This window comes from Canis lupus, chromosome 17 (genome assembly GCF_048164855.1).
Source record: "Canis lupus baileyi chromosome 17, mCanLup2.hap1, whole genome shotgun sequence".
Classification (NCBI taxonomy): domain Eukaryota; kingdom Metazoa; phylum Chordata; class Mammalia; order Carnivora; family Canidae; genus Canis; species Canis lupus.
Genome location: NC_132854.1, coordinates 28,672,581 through 28,695,592, shown reverse-complemented (window position 1 = coordinate 28,695,592; position 23,012 = coordinate 28,672,581). Strand labels below are relative to the sequence as shown.

The 23,012-nt window shown below is 32.4% G+C and overlaps 1 protein-coding gene across 2 annotated transcripts in view; it reads left to right on the top strand.

Annotated features, from left to right (window-relative positions):
* Window positions 1-21,792, top strand: part of NDFIP2 (Nedd4 family interacting protein 2) — a 123,906-nt gene extending 102,114 nt beyond the window's left edge. For both annotated transcript variants that reach the window (XM_072782669.1, XM_072782668.1), the window contains 5 exons: window positions 159-252; window positions 10,285-10,409; window positions 15,031-15,097; window positions 17,707-17,812; window positions 20,249-21,792. In XM_072782669.1, the coding sequence (XP_072638770.1) occupies window positions 159-252; window positions 10,285-10,409; window positions 15,031-15,097; window positions 17,707-17,810 (390 nt within the window). In that variant the 3' untranslated portion in view covers window positions 17,811-17,812; window positions 20,249-21,792. The remainder of the gene's footprint in view (window positions 1-158; window positions 253-10,284; window positions 10,410-15,030; window positions 15,098-17,706; window positions 17,813-20,248) is intronic.
* The last annotated feature ends 1,220 nt before the right edge of the window (window positions 21,793-23,012 follow it).

Sequence of the window (23,012 nt, the reverse complement as noted above, 5' to 3'; positions counted from 1 at the left end):
TTATGTTTTTGAATACTTATATGCCATTGTATTCATTGTATCATTTTGTCTGAACAACAAATTGAGAATATTTGATTTTATTTAAATTCTTATCTTTATACTTAATAAAGTTGGAATTAGTTTTTTAATGAGCTGTTCTAATGTTATGTGTTTTACAGATTCAGGAGGAAGAGTGCCAACCAAGAGATGACTTTAGTGATGCAGACCAACTCAGAGTGGGTAATGATGGGATTTTCATGCTGGCATTTTTCAGTAAGTGATTTTTCATTTCCAAGTTGTTTTTTGCGTATATTGGCTGTGTGTGTATTTAAATAACGTAGTTAGTGAAGAAAGGCAAATATTGTTAGTGTGTGTCTACTTTATTTAAAATGTAAATTGTTCTTGATATTGAACTCTATGTGATCATATGATACAATAACAATCCTGATATTTATTACTTACTACTGTGTATTGCAGTCATGATGCTAGATGCTGAAATTACACTAGATGCTGGAGTTATATAAACATATTTAAGATAAATACGTTTTTGCATGAGAAATGTTGTATGACCAAGGAACAATGTAGGAGCATGCAGAATGAAACTATAAATTCTGCTTTGGGGGCAAAAGACTTCCATTTCAGTGTATTTAAGCAAGAAGAATTGTTGGAAAAGGAAGTACTTTAGGCAACTGGAACAATGTGATTTGAGATACAGAAGAATGCAAATATGTCTTGTTTGGAGGAAATGGTAAGTAATTAGAAGACCAAAAACCTAAGTAAGATTTTTTAACATGTTGCAGAATTCTTAGTTAAATATCTGAATTTATAAAGTAGACTTTATACTTTGAGGCAAGACTATGTTACAGTCTATTATTTCAATTCCTAACACAGAGATTGGCATTTGGTGTACTCAGTACATAATATTTTGACACTTGAACTGTTTAATTGCTAAAATTAAGTTTTCAAAACTCAATATTCATGTAAGTAAATTTATTAGACTAGATACGGTAAATTTCTGCCCTCAACCTGTTTAAATGATCACCACTCTCATAGAATGCTGATTTAATTCATTTTAAGTATAAAATTTATTTTGATAATAAAACTGAGGAAAGTTTACTTGTTTAAAGTACCATATTCAACTTTTAAACAGAAAATACATGCCTTCAGTTGAGTTACTTTTGAGTCTGGGAAATCACTAATCCTCCATTTTGAAAATTTTGAGAAGGTTTCTTGCTTCTTTTCCTTCCTTCGTTTCATCTGTTGAAGAAAAGAAGTAGATAACCACTCAGAAATGGGTTGGTGAGTGGGAAAGCAGTTACATTTTTCTCTTCAAATTTATAAATTATAAATTATAATTTATAAATAACAATTTATAAATTATGGTCTGCTTGGCAACCAGCTAATAGATATGCAATATTTAAATCTTGTGGCTTTAGTTACAATTCATATTTAGATACGATGGTAGGTACCATGGAAAGAAATGAACACTTTGACTAGAAATAGCTACTGTTTTGTACTCTTAGTCTAGTAAATGTTAGTTTTTTTTCCTTAGTTTTAGCTCAACTGGTAACCCTTTATTATTAATAACAATCTTCCCACATATTTTGTTTATAAAAAGAGTACCATCAGTATATTATATCTTTCAAAAATCTTAATTGGAAAAGAAAATTTAAATTGATTGTACTATATGTAAGTATAAATACCTGTTTCTTAGGCATAAAAATGTGATTTGATACCATCTATTTGACTCAGAGTTTAATGATTATTTCTCCATTTCTGTATTTCACTTAACCTTACTATCTTCTTTTTAACCTTTTTTTTTTTTAGGTTTGAAAACATTTTGCTGATAAAACAGTTGTTGTAAATGTTTGGTAATCTAGATACTTAGTTGCCTTATTTTTGCCCTGTGGTGGTATATTAATTAATATGAATAAATATATTTCATATATTTAGTGTAAATTACCTGCTTTTGCTACATTTTTACTAAATGATGTCTCTACAACTTATTTTTTATTGTCTATTCTATAAATACTGAACCAATATTGTGAGAATAAAATTATAAATTATTTTCAGGCTTCATTTCCTGATATATATGTATATTTTTTTGGTAGGAGGTAGACCAGTGTTTGAACTTACTGGCTTTGATAAGCATAGATTTATTTGTAATCACTACCATCTAGTGGCTGTTCTTCAGATTGCAACTTAATATATTTTTCATGCCTATTGAGCTACCTAGTAGCTGTTGTCTAGATTTTATTCTAATTTCTGTTTCTATGGTTCAGAAATAGATTTTATTTTTTAAATTTCATTATGTTTTTAAGTTTAATTTCAGTATATTTACTATATGGTGTTATGTTAGTTTCAGGTGTACAACATAGTATAGTGATTCAGCAGTTGTATACATTACTGAATGTTCATCATGATAAGTATACTCTTAATCTCCATTGCCATTTCACCCATTCCCCTCCTACACACACACACCTCCCCTCTGGTAACCATCCGTTTGTTTTCTATAGTCTATTTCTTGGTTTGTCTCTCTCTTTTTTACTTTTGTTTGGTTTCTTAAATTCTACATATAAGTGTGAAATCACATGGTATTTGTCTTTCTCTGACTTACTTGGCTTAGCATTGTATTCTCTAGTTCCATCCATGTTGTTACAAATAGAAATATTTCATTTTTTTTATGGCTGAGTAATAGTACTTTGTGTGTGTATCAATCACATCTTTTTTATCCATTCACCTATGGGTGGACACCAGGGCTGGTTCCATAATTTGGTTATTGTAAATAATGCAGTAAACCGTAAATGCATATATCCTTTGAACTAGTGTTTTCTTATTCTTTGGAGAAATACCTAGTAGTAGTGTGATTACTGGATTGTAGGGTAGTTCTATTTCTGACTTTTTGAGGAATCTCCATACTGTTTTCCACAGTGGCTGCACCAGTTTGCATTACCACCAACAGTATGTGACGACAGTTCTTTTTTCTTCACATCCTCACCAACATTTGCTGTTTCTTGTCAGAAATAGATTATTCTTCTTTTTTTTTTTTTCAAAGACTTTATTTATTTATTCATGAGAGAGACAGAGAGAGAGGCAGAGACACAGGCAGAGGGAGAAGCAGGCTCCATGCAGGAAGCTCGACGCGGTTCTTGATCCCGGGACTCCAGGATCACGCCCTGGGCTGAAGGCAGCGCTAAACCACTGAGCCACCGGGGCTGCCCAGAAATAGATTATTCTTTAACGTGGCTTATAATTTAAACATTTCAGATGATATAAGTTGTGTGAATAAAACTACAGTGAATATCAATAAGAATATTTCAATTAAAACTTTTTGATACGGGATCCCTGGGTGGCGCAGCGGTTTGGCGCCTGCCTTTGGCCCAGGGCGCGATCCTGGAGACCGGGGATCGAATCCCACGTCAGGCTCCCGGTGCATGGAGCCTGCTTCTCCCTCTGCCTGTGTCTCTGCCTCTCTCTCTCTCTCTCTCTCTCTCTCTCTGTGTGACTATCATAAATAAATAAAATTTAAAAAAAAAACCAAAAAAACAAAAAAAAAACTTTTTGATAGTTTGATTCTTGCCTTCTCTCTTATAGCATCCACATTTCAGTCTCTTACCACATGTAATCCTAAAAAAAGTTTACACATAAATTTGGTAAAATAATTGCATGTATATGTTCAGAAAACAAAGAAAGAAATATATGCATCCCTTGATAAATTTTACTTTTCATTATCCCTTGCAGTGTCATAGCAAAATGCATCACATGTGCCTAACCTGCTTGTATCTGATCTTACTTTTATATAACAGAGTTTTTAAGAGAATGGATTGAAAGTCAATTATTTGTTAATTAAAAGCTGGAAATTAAGATTTAGTCCACTGGATAATTGATAGACTGTGGAAATAACCTTGAACTATTATAATCCTTAAAAATGTAATGGACTCTGTTTAGAAAACTTTTCTTTGAAGGTTTAGCTTTTTGTATCCGCTTGAATCTTCACATTTGCCAGCTATAGTAAAAATTAATCACCTGCATTATTCCTATTTTATTTTTATTTTTAAGGTTTATTTATTTGTTTGAGAGAGAGAGCATAAGTGGGGGAAGGACCAGAGGAAGAGGTACAGAGGGAATCTCAGGCAGACGCCCTGCTGAGGCAGAGCCCCATATGGGCCTCCATCCCATAACCCATAAGTCATGACCTGAGCCAAAATCACAAGTCAGATATTTGACTGAGTCCCTCAGGTGCCCCCATTATTCCCATTTTAGACTTGAGGGCAACACAATTAACAACATAACAAATTGTTGTGATTTTAAAAGGAATCAGAATATTGTTTTGAAATATAAATTCTGAATTGTAAGAAATTGCTATACTGTCTTACCAAAATGGCTGCTGCTCTGCTTTCCCGCTAGCAGTGAATGCTTTTCTGTTGCTCTGATCCTTATCAGCATGTGGAATTGACAATTTAAAAAATTTTAGATGTTCAATAGATGTGTGGTAGTATCTCATTGTGCTTTAATTCCATTTCCCCAAGGATTGATGATATTGAGCATTTGTATTCACTAATAAGTGATTTTGAGCAGCTACCATGGACAAGTCATAAAAGTTAACAGTTCTTAAAGAGGTTGCCTGGGCATCACACATGTTGAAAAATAATACGTTGATGATTTGTTCTGTCCAGATAAAGCTGTGTTTATAATTATATAGCTTTTAGGTGAAGTTGTATATGGTAAGTGAATCCAGAAAGAGAACACTTAAGAATGGTTAACTATACCTTAAGAAACTCATGTGATATTTGTGAAGTATTAAACATTTTTGTTTTCAAGAAAAACATTTGTTTTGGTCATCTCATTGCTTATAATTTAGCTGAAATGTATTAAAACTAATGAATTGTTAGCATCTCAGGTCTTAATGGCTAATTTTTTAAATGAGGAGAATTGCCTGAGGATGAGAGAAATTTACCTATATGTGTGTAGTTCAGAACTAAGTTTAGTAAAATTGATTATTCCTTGTCTAGGAACTTAGTGTCTTTGAAACCTAATACATTTATATATATTTTTATGTGATTGAAGAAATTAATAAGTGCTCATTGTTAGTATTGTATGTATTATATTCATTCACTTACGATTTTCATTTGTTGTCAAAAAAGTATCAGATTTTTAAAAATTTAAAACTTAAAACTTTTCATCTTTAAATAATTTAAAACTTAGGAAAAAGTTACAAAAATAATACAGTTGCCATGTAACTTTGATCTAGCTTTCTCAGGTGTTAACTTTTTATGTAACATCAGTGCAGTGATCAACATTAGGAAATTAACATTATGAAATAGTACTAACTAGTTTACAGACTTTATTCAAATTTTACCAGTTGTCCCACTGATGTCCTATTTATGGTCCATGATTTTATATATATTATTTTGTTGCCATTTTGCCTTAGTCTGGCCTTAATCTGTTCTTAATGGGGGGACAGTTTGTCGGTCTTTGTTTCTTATGACTTTGATTCTTTTGAAAAGTATGGTCCAGTTGTTCTGTAGAATATCTCTCAATTTGGATTTATGTAATGTTTCCTTACGATTAGATTTAGGTTATGCATTTCCTCTTTTCCTCCCCCCCCTTTCTTTAAGAATACCATAGAAATGATGTGCCTTTCTCAGTGCATCCTATCAGGAGACAGTGATCTAGTTATGTGTTCTTCCTGGTGATGTCAACTCTTATCTTGGTGGTGTCTGCTAGCTTTCTTCACTATAAAGTTTTTCCTTTGTAATTAATAGGTATCTTGTGGCTTTTGGAAGTTTAAAAACTAAGCATTATTAGTTAACAGATGAGCTGTAGTATACAGTATTGCTTTCTAGGTTATCCTGTTGCCATCTTTATATAGATGCAAGGTATATAATAAAAATCACTAATTCTAAGAGGTGAAAGACTAGGATGCTCCTGTCTTACCTATAGCTCTTATTTTGTGAGCTTATATAACACTTTACTGTTCCTTTTTTTTTTTTTGCACTTTACTGTTCTAAGTCTCAGTATACCATTCTGTAAAATGGAATTAATTCTGATCTTGCCCCTACTTAAAAGGCCAATGTGAGTGTCAATTAAGTTAAAATATGTGAAATACCGTAAGTTATAGAGTACTCTTAGGTGAGGATAGTAGTAAGGTTCTCCTTTCCCATCATCCTCATTGGAACATTCACCTTTTACATTATTTAAAGTGATTGGCAGCCTTCTTTCAAATGTCATTAACCTGTCTGACTCCCTTTCTTATAAAGAAGGGGACTGGGAAGATGAATGTGGAGAGTGTAATTGGAGCAACACTGAGCATTCTTTTTACCAACTTTCCTGAGTTAATTGCCCTGCTTCCTGCTGCCTGCTACTCCGTATCTTACTTTTCTAAGGAATATAGGCTATTTAAGCCTTTTTTTGCTTATTTGGATTCCATGTTGGGCCTTGCTGTGCGGGGAATAGGTCTCCTACACCTTTTAAGCTTCCTGTTTTGTCTTTGGTTTCCAGAGAAACATGGCATGAATGAAGTAGAGCTGAGAGAAAAGTGGTCCTGTCTTTTTTTCTCGGCGTGTACCTGTTCATTTGCCTCTGTCATGTGTTGATGTGTTGTTTCTTTTATGCACCTAAGGTTTATTTATTTATTTTAATATTTTATTTATTTATTCATGAGAGACACAGAGAGAGATAGGCAGAGAGAGAAGCAGGTTCCATGCAGGGAGCCCGATGTGGGACTCTATCCTGGCACTCTAGGATCATGCCCTGGGCCGAAGGCAGGTGATCAATCGCTGAGCCACCCAGGTGTCCCTGCACTTAAGGTTTATTAGCATACATTTATTAAATTTTCTTTTTTTTTTTTTAAAGATTTTATTTATTTATTTATTAATGAGAAATGCAGAGAGAGAAACGTAAAGACAGGCAGAGGGAGAAGCAGGCTCCCTGAGGGAGGCCCAGTACAGGACTCGATCCAGGACCCTATGATCACACCCTGAGTGGAAGGCAGATGCTCAACTGCTGAGCTCTCCCCAGGCATCCCTATTAAATTTTCTTTTTTGCCAACTCAGACATGTCATAGAGGATTTAGAATTGAATGCTTCTGCCCTTTCTGTATTTTAAAGACCTGTTCAGCTTTATTTCCTATCTTACAGGCCAGTGGGAATAAAAAGTGAATCTATCTATGCTTAAGTAGTCACTAGCTTCACTGTTTTCCTAGTGCTTAAACCGATTACAGATGGATAAAGTTATATATTAGTCCCTCAGAGCTGCCATGAAAAAAAGCACCAACTGGATGGCTTAAACAGTGGAAATTTATTTTCTCACAGTTCTGGAGGCTAGAAGTCCAAGATCAAAGTGCTGGAAAATTCAGCTTCTGGTGAGGGTTCTCTTCCTGGCTTGTGGATAGCTGTCTTCTTGCTGCGTCCTCATCACATGGTCTCTTTTCTACATAATGGAGGATAGAGAGCTCTCTGGTGCCTCTTCTCTTCTTATAAAGACACCAATCCTAGTGGATTAGGGCTCTACCTTTATAACCTTAATTACCTCCCTGTAAAGGCCCTGTCTCTATATACAGTCACACTGGAGGTTAGCGCTTCATTCCGTGAGTTTTGAGGAAACACAGTTCAGTCCATAACATATTATATCTTGCATGAGCACAACTTTGAGATTATATCACCTATTAGTTTTAAGGCCTAGTAATGCATACTGCTGGCAGAGAGCACAAAGAAAACATGATGAGTCATTAAATACTTTTTTGTTATTTTGTATCCCATTTCTAATGTAAGTATAATTATATGTATAGTAGATATCTGTAAATCTGTTTTGAAAGAAACCGTGTTTGAATTAATTTTCCCAAAGCTAAACATACACACACTCATAGGTAAAAATGCACTTCTGAATATTTTGCTGTCTTGTATTTTCTCCATCAGTGTTTCCTATGTTTTAGTTAACTACATGACAGGCTTACAAAATGATAGAAGTTTTTATAGCACACAGGGATAAAGGAGTAAGGTGCTCAGGACTGGTGGCAATCTGTCCTCTGCGCCAGATCTCACCTGCCGACCGAGAGGGTACAGAGTAACTCTCTCAGTCTGTCACTAGCTCATATATGGCATACCTTATATGGGAAGCTCTACTACTATTTGGGAAGCTCTACTACTGTTTGGGAAGCTCTACTACTGTTTATTGATGTAGATTATTTACCTTAAATAGATATAAAATAATTTCTGATCAGCCATTACATGTTTTTCTCCACAGATAATACAAATATTAACCAATTAGATGTAGAACAGCTATATCTAATAGTATATTCTATGATGATGGAAATATTCTCTATCTCCGCTGTCCAGTGTGATAGCTATAAGCTAAATGTGACTATTGAGTGCTTGAAATGTGGCTAGTGTGACTGACGGACTAAATTTTAAATTTCACTTAGTTTTAATTAATGGAAATTAAAATAGCCCTCTTTGTAGAGTAGGGTAGGTTTCTGGAACTAGTGGAGAAAGCAGTGTGGCTGGTGGCATCAGATAGCACAGAGGTAGAAGATAGCAAAATCAGCATCTAGTATAAGAAAAAAGAAAATTGAGTGTAAGCAAGTTTTATTTCCAGTAGCATCTCCTGATTTTTTTTTGTGTTTTTTTTTTTTTTCCGGAAAAGATATAACCTACTGTATAAAAAATATGGGTACTAATAATGGTTAACATTTCTTAGCAATCACTGTGCCAGGTTCTTTACTGTGCTAAGCCCTTTAAATTCATTATCTCACTTAATCCTCTTATCAGCCTTGTGAAGTAGATCGTACAGATCAGAGAACTGGCTCACAGAAGTAAGCAGTGAGTCCCAGGTCATGTATCTAGTGAGTGATACATGTCACATTGTGATTCAAACACAAGTCTCTTAATTTCAAAATGCATTCTCCTATTGTATCATATAATATAGCTTACTATAAATGATCAAGAAAGCTGTGCCTAGAAGGCATTAGGAAGGAAGAAATTATAGGAGTAGGAAAATTGCTTTGAATAAATAGCTATTTTATTTAAATTTATTCTAAAATGTTTCCTCTTTGTCTTCAGAATCCTGAAAAATCAGCATTTCTCTATGTTTTCCCTGAGGGTTAGTTAGAGATATTGAGGATAAGAGGATGGGCACTGAACAGGACCAAAGTCCTGCTCAAATTGATTTTCACTTTTATTATCATTTCTATTATTATCTTAGACACACACAGATAGCGCATTCTGATGATATCTCAAGGACCTGTGTCGGAATGGTTTCTGCTACAAGTTATAGAAAACCCTTACTCAGCTGTTTTAAATAGGTGGTTATCTCACAAAACAGAAAATCCATAGACAAGGGGATAGACAAGCAGACTCAGCCACAGCAAGTATTAGTTCTGTGGCTCTGCTTTTCTTTCTCTTCACACTCTCTAGCCCATGTGGAGTTATACTTTAATCCTCTGGCTGAGGGCAAAATCCCTGCAGCATTTCCAGGTGTTATATTCAAATTAGAAATCCAGTGGATAAGGGGGATTTTTTTTTTCTTTTTAACATTTATTGTAGAAATTCTCAAACTAGGCAGGAGTATAACCTGTATGTATTTATCACTCAACTTCAACAATGATCAATTTAGAGCCACTGTTATTTAACCTATATTCCATCCTCTGTCTCCTTGATGTGTTTTTAAGAACCAAAGAATGCATTTCAAAGTCCTATTAAAAAAAAAAAAAAAAAAAGTGGCAGGGGCTCCTGTGATTTTCCCAGACTACTCAGGACCCCTCTCTTTTGGGGTTAAGTATATGATCTAGCCTTCCTTAAAATAAAGACTCTGTTGGTGGGTGGGTTCCAGAAAAGGGGTAAAAGTAGGTTTTGTTAGATAGGAAGAGGCAATGAACAGTACCTCCTCTGGAAACATTTTATAATTTGTTTGGCTTATCTTTAATATTGCTTTTTAAAAAATCCAGTTTAGTTAGTTGATTGCTTAGGCTGGAATTCTTGGGTGGGATCACATGGGAGCTGAGCTACATTATGACTTGATTTTTAGCTGGTTTAAAAATGCAGTTTTACCTATTGATAAGTTTTAAGGAATTGATTCCTGTTGACCAGACTAACAAGAAACCAAGCTTATCTGTTTGTTAATGTGTAATTAATAACCAATATATTTGCAAAAGGTAAACTACGGCCTATAAAGAAGATTTAATTGGTACAAAGTCAAAAGAAAGGGAATTCTTACTTCCATTGTGCAATGAAGTATTGTTAATATTATGTCTCTGTTAATTTGTTTCCAAAGTGTGGTCCTTAAAAGAACTATTTCTCTTGCTTTTAGTGGCATTTATTTTCAACTGGCTTGGATTTTGTTTATCCTTCTGTATCACCAATACCATAGCTGGAAGGTATGGTGCCATCTGTGGATTTGGACTTTCATTGATCAAATGGATCCTTATTGTTAGGGTGAGTGTCTTAATAGCCTCTATCACTTTGATCTCTAAAATTAAAATCTATGAAATTTCTTGTGTGGTTCATAAATATTCCTTTTACATATATGAATCAATTATTTTGAGGCTTATCTTTTATACTTATTGTAGTGATCTCTGTGTTAACATTTTGATGCTTTATTATATGAGAGCTTACTATGGAAAGAGCTTTGAAATCAGAAAAAAATTTGAGTTTGAATCTTACTTATATCAGTGTCCTAACTTTAAATTTTTAAATTGTTCTGAGAATTTCTTCCCAATAAGCTGGTATTAGCTGCCTTTCAGGATTTCTGTGAGGCCTAGCAGTAATATAATTAAAGCACTTGCCTAGTTGCTGCACAAATACAGGTGCTTGGTAAGCTGTGGCTGCATCTGCTGTGATACAGTGCACACATGCCTAAAATCAGGTAAAACATAACATTTTCTGTTGGTTAGTAAAATTCTCAAGGACTTAATTTCATCTTCTCACTCTTTCTTTTTTGAGAGCTCAAAAAACTAAGACCTGTGAGGTGTCTATCTGAACTCACCCATTTTCTGTTATGTTCCCTTTCCACCTTTCTTATTTCCCTGTTGTTCCTGGAATTCACCCTTTATCTACTTCTTAGCACTTACCACATGGTGTGTAGGGAGATAATGCTAAGTCTTTATCCCATATCAACAGTTTGTCCCAAAATAATTTTCTGTAACCATTCCAGTGGCAGTAGCCCTGTTTGCATAGTCTTCCCCCACTCTTTACCTTTGCCTCTTGGAGGCCCCTTTTAGATCCTTTGGTTCCTGTTACAAAGCCTTTTCCCTAATTTCTTTATGTTAGACCTAGGAGAATGATCAAGAATGGTTTGGGGGCACTGCATGGCTCAGTAAGTTAAGCATCCAAATCTTGATCTCAGTTCAATTCACATCTTGATCCTCAGGGTCATGAGTTCAAGCCCTGCATTGGGCTTACCTTAAAGAAAAAAAAGAGTGATTTTATTTATTTTTTTAATGAATTTTCTTAAAAGTAACCCACATATTTACATGCTACTATACAATTGATAAAATGCTTAATTTCTACAAACATATTTATTTAAACATTGATTTCTAAATGAGTGAGTCACATCCTCCTAAAATATTCAGTAGAATCACATACTTAATGTCAGCTTCTCTTAAGTGCTTCAGACACTTCAGTTATGTACCTACATCAGCAAATTGATTTAAAAAATTAATATTGGACTTAATGTGTTTCTTCATTATTTTTGAAGTTATGGCTTCCCAGAGTTTCAGTAATTTTATCAGACCTCATTCATCTCGGTTCAGACCAAATTATAGATTTTGGTTATTAATCAGTTGATTCTTGGGTGCGACATGACTTGGCTTCTTCTGAGATGATTAAAACCTGAGCCAGTGTAAGAACAGCCCCCTGGCGGATTCTTTTTCTAATTTCATTTAAAAAAATGTGAAGTGGATTCCCACCATGAGCATAAATGTGTTAAGATGTTAGCATACAAAGATAAAGCACAATCCCTGCCCTGAAAAAAGTTATTACTAGAAAAACCTCAAAATAGTTGAAGTTAATTGTGTCCAATGGTTATTATTATGTTAGTAATATAATTAATTACTATTATGCAAATGGATTTCTCATTTTAGTCACAGAACACTGAAAACGGTTTAAGGACTGTTTTCTCAACTCTCCTAAACTTAGTAAGTTTGTGTATTCTAGATTCATAAAAAAAGTCCAGTCCATTATATGCAACCTGTGCCTTCAGGGTATCAGGGCCTAATTGTCTCATAGTTCCCTAGTTGGGAGGGGGTTGATTATCTAGTAATTAAGTCCAGCTAATGTGGTAAGATGGAGAACTTAAATTCAAAAACTGGAGATCCTCAAAGTTTTCTAAGGTATATATATATATATTATCATCAAGTTTGATCACTGGGACTGTTTCATTTCCCATTAAGATACCACTACCGAGGGGCACCTGGCTGACTCAGTCAGAAGAGCATGGGGTCCTGAGTTTGAGCCTCACATTTGGTGTAGAGATTACTAAAAATAAATAAATAAACTTAAAAAAAAAACTTATAAAATATACCTTTAAAAAAAATACTGCTACTGGGTTAAGGTTACTATTATGCTGTTAGTGTATGTTGAGATTTAATATAAGAAAATAATTTTAAAAAATCATTTATATCAAATAATAATGGCTGCTTTTCTTTGAGTACTTACTATGTTTCAAGCATAATTTGCTACAAACACCGAATTCTTGACCGCTACTCTTATCAGCAGTGCTCATGGTAATCCATCTTTATTGATGACAAAGCTAAGAATAAAAAAAAAGAGTCTAATAATTTGCTCAGTGCCCCACAGTTTATATGTGATTAGAATCTAGCTTGGTCTCAATTCAGTGCTTGTTCTCCAAATTCTGTATGGCTTCTGTGACACTGTACTTTGACTTTGATTATAATGCTACAAGCAATAAATGCCCTGTGGAGCTCAGTGCTGAAAGGTTTTCTCCTAAAAGCCCGATGTTTTATTTTATTAGACAATAACTAATTTATAAATCGTACTGCAGATTTTCTTTTTGTTTCTGAGTTTCCATGACACTCAGATTTAATGTAAATATCTGTAGCTGATCCTGGTATTATTTCTGTCTAAGGCTTTTGATGTTTTTATTGTTTAAGAATGAATATGTGTTTTGTTAAAAACTATTTTCAAAGGTAGACAGGATGTAAACAATAAAATACTGGTGTTATATTAATAAAATAAAATTAGATAAATTCTTAGTGTAGATTAATTTATTTTCCAAAATTTGATTTTTGCATCCTATGATTGGCCAATCAACATGATTGGTTTACTCATTAAAAAACCCCAACTTGGCTTAGCCTTGTGACTATTAGTATTTTAAAACCTTTTTTCTAACTCAGTAATGATCCCAAAAGCTTATTAGTTTCTCCTTTTTACATAGTGAGTCTCCTTTAATTGCAAGGTGAAAGTAGTATTTTGCATTTGGGAATAAAGACTAGCTTTGGTAAATATTTTTGGTGAAGAATGATGTTTTTTTCTGGTTGCCTTTTGCCAGGTTATATTATTTTTTTAAATATAGTCTACAATATATTCAAAAATTAGAAAGTTAAAAATGTATTGCTTTGGTTCTTCCTTTTCGTTCTTATAGACTGTAAAACCTGTAGAAGCTTTTATTTCTAATTAATAATCACTTGATTAAAAAGTGTAATGCAGTCCTACTTTACAAATTATATTTCCCCAGTTGTTTAGGTCTCCCTTGTACATATATTAAAGATGTAGGAGTGTGTGGGATCTGCATCTTTAATGGTATTTTAAAAATCATAATCTTTGACATTTTTAAACTCTAAACTGAAAGTTTAGATTATGGCTCATTTATTAATTCTAAATACTTCCTGTGGAAATACTTAAAAGTTTTAAAAAAACAAATTTAGGTAGTCTTTAATACATATGCTTCCTTAATTGTGACTTTTTTTTTAAATAGTGACAGTGTTCACAAGTATTTTAATTATTACCAAACCTATAGGATTTTTAAGCTTTTGTGGAAATTACCAATGAATGGTTGGAAATAATTACCAAAATAAAGTTACTTTTAATTTCAGATTTGAGGGCAAATCTCCATTTGACAAAATGATTTTTAGTTAAATCAGAATCTGTTTGAAGACCAGTGAATTAAAAGAGAGTAGTAATTTTTAGTAGTTTTAGACTAGATTATATTAAACACTTTAAAAAAATAACTACTTGGAACATGGTTTAGGTGCTAAAAGACGTTAGGGAAGAATTATCTGAAGTAACTGAAGAATATTAGGTTTTCTTAGAGAAATTTTAAAATAACAAATCATGACATCCAGAGGCTCATCAAGGAAAAGATACCTATGTTCAGTATCATCAAGCTCTGCCTTCCATCTGCCTGTTTGTATTCTCATTTCACAGAGAATATAAAACCATCTACCATGGTCACTGATAGGAGCTGTTGAAATGCCACTTCAAGGTTCAGTTAGCTGTTCTCAGCTCACTGCTGGGAACTGAATACGGGAGCATCTAGTTTGAAAATAAAAAGACTCTAATGAGTTGGGGGTCTTTATGTGCCTAGTATTCTTGGCAGTGATTAACAGTAGGGGGTGTACAGAAGGTCAAAAGCTCCTCTTTTTAGAGGTCAGCTGAACATCCCCATCTGATAAGATTAAACTAATGTGGCTTTTGGTGTTAATATCTAAAGCAGCAGGTTGCCGTAGTGTGTTTGGGATGGTAGTTGTGGCTTTGAGAGATTATGAAAAAAGAACAGACATGTGAACTCTTTAATGAGAAAATTTGATTCAGATATATAGAATTTACCTTTCTTAAAATTTGGAAATTGATTCTTGTTTGTAAAATATTTTGTATAAGTTTGCTAAGTTTGTATAAGTTTGTATAAGTTATCATGTAAAAGATTTTGAAGGGTTTGTTTCCTCAAATAATTATGTGTGTCATTAAGCATTTTTTTCTCTTTGTGTTGTTTTAAGTGCAGGAAATTATTTGAGGTAAATCATTCTGAAATTCAGAGTAATCTATGATTTTCATATTTAGGTACATAAATATGGTTAATATATTTATGTTCACTCCATAGTTTTCTGATTATTTTACTGGATATTTCAACGGACAATATTGGCTTTGGTGGATATTTCTTGTACTTGGTAAGTTTATTCCTAATGCATTTCAGTTTAATTTGCGTTTAGTTTAACTTTGCTATTTCCCTCAAATTGCAACATGTAAATACATTGTATTGAAACATACATGGCAATAATTTTTCTACTGTAAAATTCTCATATCCACGTACTTAATTTCATCTTAGTTACTTGGATAATTATACACTGATTTCTAGATTTCTGATTGAAAATCCAGAGCTGGTCAATTTAAAAAATCAGTGACTGGATGATAATGGAATATTGCAAAACTTGAAAATCCTAAAATGATTTAAAATATTATCTTTAGCATTTAATTTGGAAAGTATACATGCATAATTTCTTTTAACTATCCTAGGATATGTTGAGAATAGGATAGTTGGAAGTTCTGTGCATTTTCTTATTTTTGGAACATTGAAACATTCTTTATACTTTTGAAATGTACCCTGCATTAATCATTAATCAGCCAGGAATAAGGAAAGGCTTCATGCCTAATGATCACAGTACTTCTGTTGAGTTTTCTTTTTACAAGGCATGTCTTTTTTTTTTTTTAATATTGATGGATTTCCAATTTTTGTTCCCTGGTGATTTTCACTTTAGATGTATAATAAATTAATCTCAAAATCACAGATGCCTTTAATCCACATTCCAGATTTATTTACTGACATGAAGAATATCCTCTCTACTTTGATTTAAAGCCTACATTTCTCTAATAACATAATTGTACCAGAAAATAATAGCATTTCAGTAGGTGGCAGTGTTCTCTTTGAGTTTTTGTTCAGTCCTAGTTTTGGATCTTTAGGATCTTTAGGGAAACAAATTCTTAGTGGTCAGTTAAGGTAACTAAAGATCCTGTATTCTTTATCTTAACAATTAAAGTGAAATTATTCTAATGTGATTTTGTTAGGGAGCCAGACCCCAACAACGGTTTAGGCAATTTTTTGTATTGTTAATTGTGTTCTCACTACCTGAATTCTGTGCTCATAGTTGAATTTCTTACTTAAAAGTGAAAAAATATAGAAAGTCTTAGGTATTTAAGCATATTAAATAAGTAGATATGCTTCTAAATATATTAAGGATTGAATGTTAGGAAGACAACTCTAGGGCCTAGTGGAATGCAGAGGACAACCCCGTTTCCACATCAGAACCACAATCTAGCATTTAGGGAATTGTGAAAATTTAATCCATGATGAAAATGTTGCTCTCACATATACTCAGAAGAATGTTGAGTACATTGTAGAACACTGAGGAGCATAGCTGCTAAATGATTGGTTTCTAGTTATGAACTGGCTTATTTTAGAAAATGCCTGAGCATTTTCTAAGACAAAAGTAGGGATTTCACAAATAATTTTTGTTTACATTTTTTTTTTAATACTTTTACATTTGGATCACAATACCATTACCTTTGAATAGCATCTGGAAGGGCAGGAGAGTGGAATTCACAATGGGAGTCACAAATGGAAGTAGTTAGGATATGGGAAACAGATCGGCTCAGATTTAGCTGAAATTTGTATCACTTGCTTAAGTCATTATTTGTATATTTTCTATATTTTCTCTTTATTATAACCATACTTTTTTTTAGTGCTTTGGTTACTGTCTTGGATTTGAGGTACAAGTTTAGTTTGGGACTTTGTATTTTAAATTGACAGTCTTCCTCTCAATGAGGAAAGTTACATGCATGTATTATCTTCTGTTTTTCTGTTTTTGTTTTGCACTGCCTGTAACCTAGTTAAAAATTTACTGAAGTTAATAAATGTTTCCCTTAGAATTCTATGCTTAATAAGTATATCAAAGAACTTACTAATAATGCTAATGCTTTTTATACTTACCTGCCATCTGAAACTTTGAAGCATTTCACAGGCATTGTTTTATTAATTACTAAGGATACCTGTTATATAAATGGTTGTTATTTAAAAATCCTGTTACAGAGAATACCGAGAGAGATGTAAGATTTATCCCAAATCATTTAAGAAATCACTAGTGGTTGCTTCCCAATTCTTTCTTGCTTCTCGTTATGTAAATTTGTATTATAGTCTTCTATTATTACTTGAAAATAGGAACTAATAATTAAAATTATTTACATAACACATATCTTCAAATACAGATTTCACAGATACAGCCACTTGATATTGCTAGACAGGCTTATTGGTTTTAATCCCACAATTGTTAGCAAATTACTTACATATATTCTCTCTTGAATACTTTACATCAGTAAATATGTCTTAGTTTTCTTAGTAGTTGTGTTAATTGAAAAGTTTCATATAAAGATAGGATTTCTCTGAGTTGAGTCAGCTTAAATGCATTAGATAACTACTATGTAAAGAAATCAGGGAATAAATATATTTTTGTGTAATTCTGGATTTTCATGGCTGGATTTACTTTAATTTTTACTTTAATTTCGATACATCTAGACCTTGAAAGAATTTTGGGAGGCAGTAAACTTTTATTATATTTTTTCATGATGGTATTATTATAATATAAAATATATTATGGAATGAATAGAGTCTTACAGATTAAATTCCTTAAGCCAAGAGGATCTTGTTTATAATTGCGTGTTTTAAATTTATGATGCTCCTTCCATATAAGAATACAATGTATCTGTATTATTTTAATCTTCCCAGGCCTGCTTCTTTTCTTCAGAGGATTTGTTAATTATCTAAAAGTCAGAAACATGTCTGAAAGTATGGCAGCTGCACATAGAACACGGTATTTCTTCTTATTATAGAGGTAAGAAATATTAATACATTAACTCTATTCCCTTCATGTATTCATTTTGACAAGATGCATATTATGTGTACTCATGTTGTTTACTTTTAAACCTAGCATATTTAATGTATGGCTATACTGTTAGCATTCAAGACTTAATAAGTTGTGAACTTTTTAAGATTTTTAAAAATTGGATTTCATAAATTTTAATTTTTAAAATATATGATGAATAAAAAATTTTGAAGTCAGAATTTAACTTTTTTAAAGATTAACCACAGGATGTAAGTAACCATTAGCACACGATTTAAAGGCTTGAAAAACAAAATATGACAAAGCACTTTAGAAGGATGGGCATTTTGTACAAAACTATGTGAAATCCACAGACATGTGTTGAAATAAACAAAACACAAATTTGTGGTTGAAAAGAAATTTTCCATGCACTAATCTTAACAAACTATATCAAAGAATAAAAGTTGTGTGAAGAAAATAGGAGCTCTGATGTTGTTTCCTAAATGACTTAGTTTGTATCAATAATGAAGCCTTCAACTTGAATAAATGGGAATGAAGAAATGAGTAGAGGTCGTCTCACTAGTTATCCAGTGAGTTTCTGGAGGCTGCATGCAGCTAGCTAGCTAGTAGTTTCTTCACATGAGGAGACCTCATGTCTCTATTTTCTATAACAGACTCTTTTTGTTATTGAAATACAGTTACATACAGTATTAGTTTCTTGTGTACAGCATAGTGATTTGACATTTGTATATTTTGTGAATTGGTCACCACCATAAGTCTAGTTACCATCTGTCACCATAAAGTTAATATAATATTGATGGTATTCCCTGTGCTGTAAATTACATCCCTATGGCTTACATGTTTTGTAACTAGAAATTTGTACATCTCGATCCCCTTCACCCATTTTGTGGCCTCCCATCCCCAGACTCCTTCCCCTTTGATAACTACCTTTCTGTTCTTAGTATCTGTGAATCGGGGTATTGTTTTGTATTGTTATTGGGTTTTTTTGTTGTTGTTGCACTTGTAAATGAAATCATGTAATATTTGTCTTTCTATCTGACTTATTTCACTTAGCATAATACCCTCAAGGCCCATCCATATTACCACAGATAGCAAGATCTTTTTTATGCTGAATAGTATTCTATTATATATACACATATATACACACACACACACAGACACACACAGACACACACACACACATACCCCACATCTTTATCCATTCATCTACTGATGGGCACTAAGATTATTTCCATATCTTGACTATTGTAAATAATGCTGCAGTTAACAGAGGAGGGCATTTATCTTTTTGAATTCATATTTTCGTTTTCTTCAGATAGCTAGCTAGAAGTGGAATTGCCAGATCATAGGGTAATTCTATTTTTAATTTTTTGAGTAACCTCCATACTGTTTTCCAGAGTGTTGCCTCAGTTTACTTTTCCAGCAACAGTTCCACAAGGTTTCCCTTTTCTCCATCTCCTTACTAATACTTATTTCTTATCTTTTGGATTATAGCCATTCTCACAGGTGTGAAGTGATAATCTCACTGTGTTTTTCATAAGCATGTCCCTGATGTTTAGGGATGTCGAGCATCTTTTCATGTGCTTGATGGCCATCTGTATGTCTTTGGAAAAATGTTCAGATCCTCTGTTCATTTTTTAATTGGATTGTTTAGTTTTTTTAGTTTCTGAATTGTATGAGTTCTTAAACTATTTTAGATATTGACTCCTTACTGGATATATGACTTAAAAATATTTTCTCCCTCTATACTCTTTTTAAAGCAAGTACCATATATTTCATGTCTATAAATGATTTGAACTTTTAAAGTATTTGAACTACATAAGCAAAGTGCTAAAACACTTAACTTCTGGATGTATCTACAAGTACAAAATCTTTCAAAGTTACTATAACTATTCTTTTTACAAATAGTATGGTTTGTGATTTGATTGTTTAAACCTTATAACAGGAGTTTTTGTAATCTAATATAATATACTTATTTCTACTGAGGAGTACAATGAATACAGTTGTATTTCTGGAAAATATTAAAGTATCCTTTTAAATGTTCTTTTACCTCTATCTAGAAGGTGTCACATTTTCTCTTTAACCACTAAAATGCTTTGCAAGCAGTAACAGTAAGAGTGTATCAGTATGTAAGATAAAAGGCAAAGTAATTTTATTAATTTAAATGATATTCTGTGAATATTCAGTGTAATTACCTTGTTTGCATTTTCAAGAGTCCAAAATACAATGTAAATATTTTCTAGATGGTTTCCTATATAGAAGCTTAAACTTTGGAATAAATTCTGATACATGCTATTTTATGTTATCTTTACCAAAAGAACATTGTATGCTTGATGTAATACTACTATAAAATGGTTTTTTATTGTACTATCATTTAAATTTTTGCAACTTAATATACTTCAAGACTAATTCTTTCTTTGTCCCTAGACTGCATCGACCAGACATTGTTTTCTTATACCAATGTGACATTTCCAGATCATCTGTAAACCTACAACTTTAATAGGATAGAAGACTACTAAAAGCAGAAGACAAATTAGTGAAGAAAAGATAGATCTTCAGTATTGAATGGCAGGATGGTTTATGCTTAAAAGCCATTTCTGTTAATTTTCTTCAATATTTATATTTCATTTGTTTTGCACATTTGCATATGTGCCCATGTAAAGGATTTGCATATACTTGAAAGAAACCATAAAGTTGTAGCAGTAAAGTCCAGTCATATTTGGTTAATCAGTGTTTGATATAATTGAAAGAGGTGAGTGAGAAACAGTCTTCCAGCATGTAAATGCCATTGACTTCTGACCTGACATTTAGTATAATAAAAATGAAATTATTAACCATGTCAAATGCTTTAGTTTCTGGCTCCTAGATTCATCTAGTAACTCTACACATGAAATATCCTTTATTATATATAGTTTTTTGAAACCTTCAGTGCTGATTATAGAAAAGCTTTGTCAGATTTTTGAACATGATATTTACATTATTCTTTAGCAAACTCTTTCTGTAAATAACCATGCATAAATTACTTTCTGCGTTGTTTTCTTAGAAACTGTGTCTGGATATCTTTTCATTAATTTAAAATTAAGTGAACTTAATATATAGAGAAAATTTGAGTGTTAAAGATAGCTTGTTTTAGGACAGATTTTTAAAAAATGAGTATTCCACATGTCCTTTATAAGAAAATTTTTTTATTTTCTTTTTAAGGGACATGCCAGTTCTAGGGATTCTCAGTTGAGAAGCTTGGTTTTTATAGCATTGCCATCTTAGAGATTCTTGCAGGAAGAGATTGTATTAGATACTATATTTATTTCATTTAAGACACTTTTGAAAATTAATTTTCTGAGTAAGATATTCTCATTTGCATTTGTCTTTTAAAAGCCAATAAAAATATCTTTCAATTATCATTGTAATAATTTTTTCTTTAGATGTTTAGTTAAATGAAGAAAATAAAAAACGTTTACTAATAATAGCTTCTTGCTTTATGATTATAGGATTAACCTATAAAAATCATATCTTGAATTGAGATATGCAAAATAATCTGTTTTCAAGTTAATGGAAATGTGTCTGTGGAATATGGGGGTGTGGTGTGTGTATGTGTGTTGCAGGAGTTTGTGTGTATGTGGCCATTATTGTAACTGGAATCTACATTCATAAGCTACTACATTTTACAAATCATTCTATGTCTCATCTGTTTTCAGTTATATTTTTGCTTTTGAATACCAACATTAAAAATGATGGGAATTATGTCATCTTTTAAACTTAAAAATCATTTAATCTATACAGGACATATAAAATTGGTTGCTTGTTTTATTAGACACTGACTACTTCTCAAAGATACATCTAAAACTATTCAGGGACATTTTTCCATTTCTGAAAAAATAAATTATGCTTTATAACTTCTTTTGTATTTCTCTGTATTTTCTGATTTATTTCATTGTCTTTGATAAATAAAACATGCAGTTTTGTTTTGCTAATTGAGCCTCCTATTTTTTGTTTTCTCTCATTCATTCTCCTTTCCCACATAAAATTTTTATTGTTGATTAAAGTACCTGTGTTACACCCCTTGACATCAAACTAGCATGGGGTAAAGAAAATATTTAATATAGTTGCCTGATTTGGAAATTAAAATTAGAATGTATCTATTAGAAATGTAATCTCCTGCTAGATCTCCTTTATCTCATATGAAGTTTCAGTTTACCTGTACTTTGTTCTTTGTGATAATTTTTAAATGAAATTAAGCTATCATACATAGTAATTTTAGATTACTCGGTGAGCTATTTAATATCAGTTTATTAAAATGTAATATTTTAGTTTTTGTGGTATTTATCCTTGGTTTCTGAATATGGTTGTGTCACTTTTGATCGAACATCAAAAACTTCACTTTTTGCTTTGATTCCCCCTCCCCCTCAAATCTATAAGGTTCAGGTGTGCATGTTACCTGATCCTCTATAATTGGTACAATTCAGTGGTAGCTTTAAATCTCATCATTCAGTCGGACATAGAATATTATTTTTAAAAACTTAACATTCTCTTCTAGATCTATCAAATTCTGCATACTTCCTTTCATTTCCTGTGAGCTTGGGTAGAACAGCTGCTGTTGTGTTTTGGGGGTGCTTAACTGCCTTTGCACTCTGTCTTAAAGTTTGAAATCAGAATCTTTGTTAGGGTGTCTAAATTTTTGAATGAATGTGAACTGAGGCTTGAAAGTTAATGCAAATATTTATTAAATTATTTCTGTTATATTTGAATAACTAGTTATGGCTAGGATAATTCATTTTCATGTATCTGTGTAATCAACTAAATTTAAGGTAAAAATACATTTTTCTGTATAGTTTGTTCAGGATTGAAATTAGAAATTTAAAATTAAAAGACAAATCCCATTATACTCAGTTAAAATAAAAATCTCTTTTTAATAGAAAAAATACTAATCTCTAGCTTTTTATTTTGAGTCTCTGAGATAATCTCCCATGCCTTTGAGGTGGTTCATAAATTTTAACCTGTTAAGACCGTAATCACTAACATTTACAGCAAAACAGTCCACAACAAGAAAAGTGAAATCCAAAAAGTCCAACTGGAGAAAAAAAAAATCAGGTTTTTTTAATTTAACATTTTTTTCAATTCTTCTGTAGCCTGCCAAAGCACAAAAGTAACAATCGTGCTTCTGATACCGTTATTTAACTGGAGTGACATATGT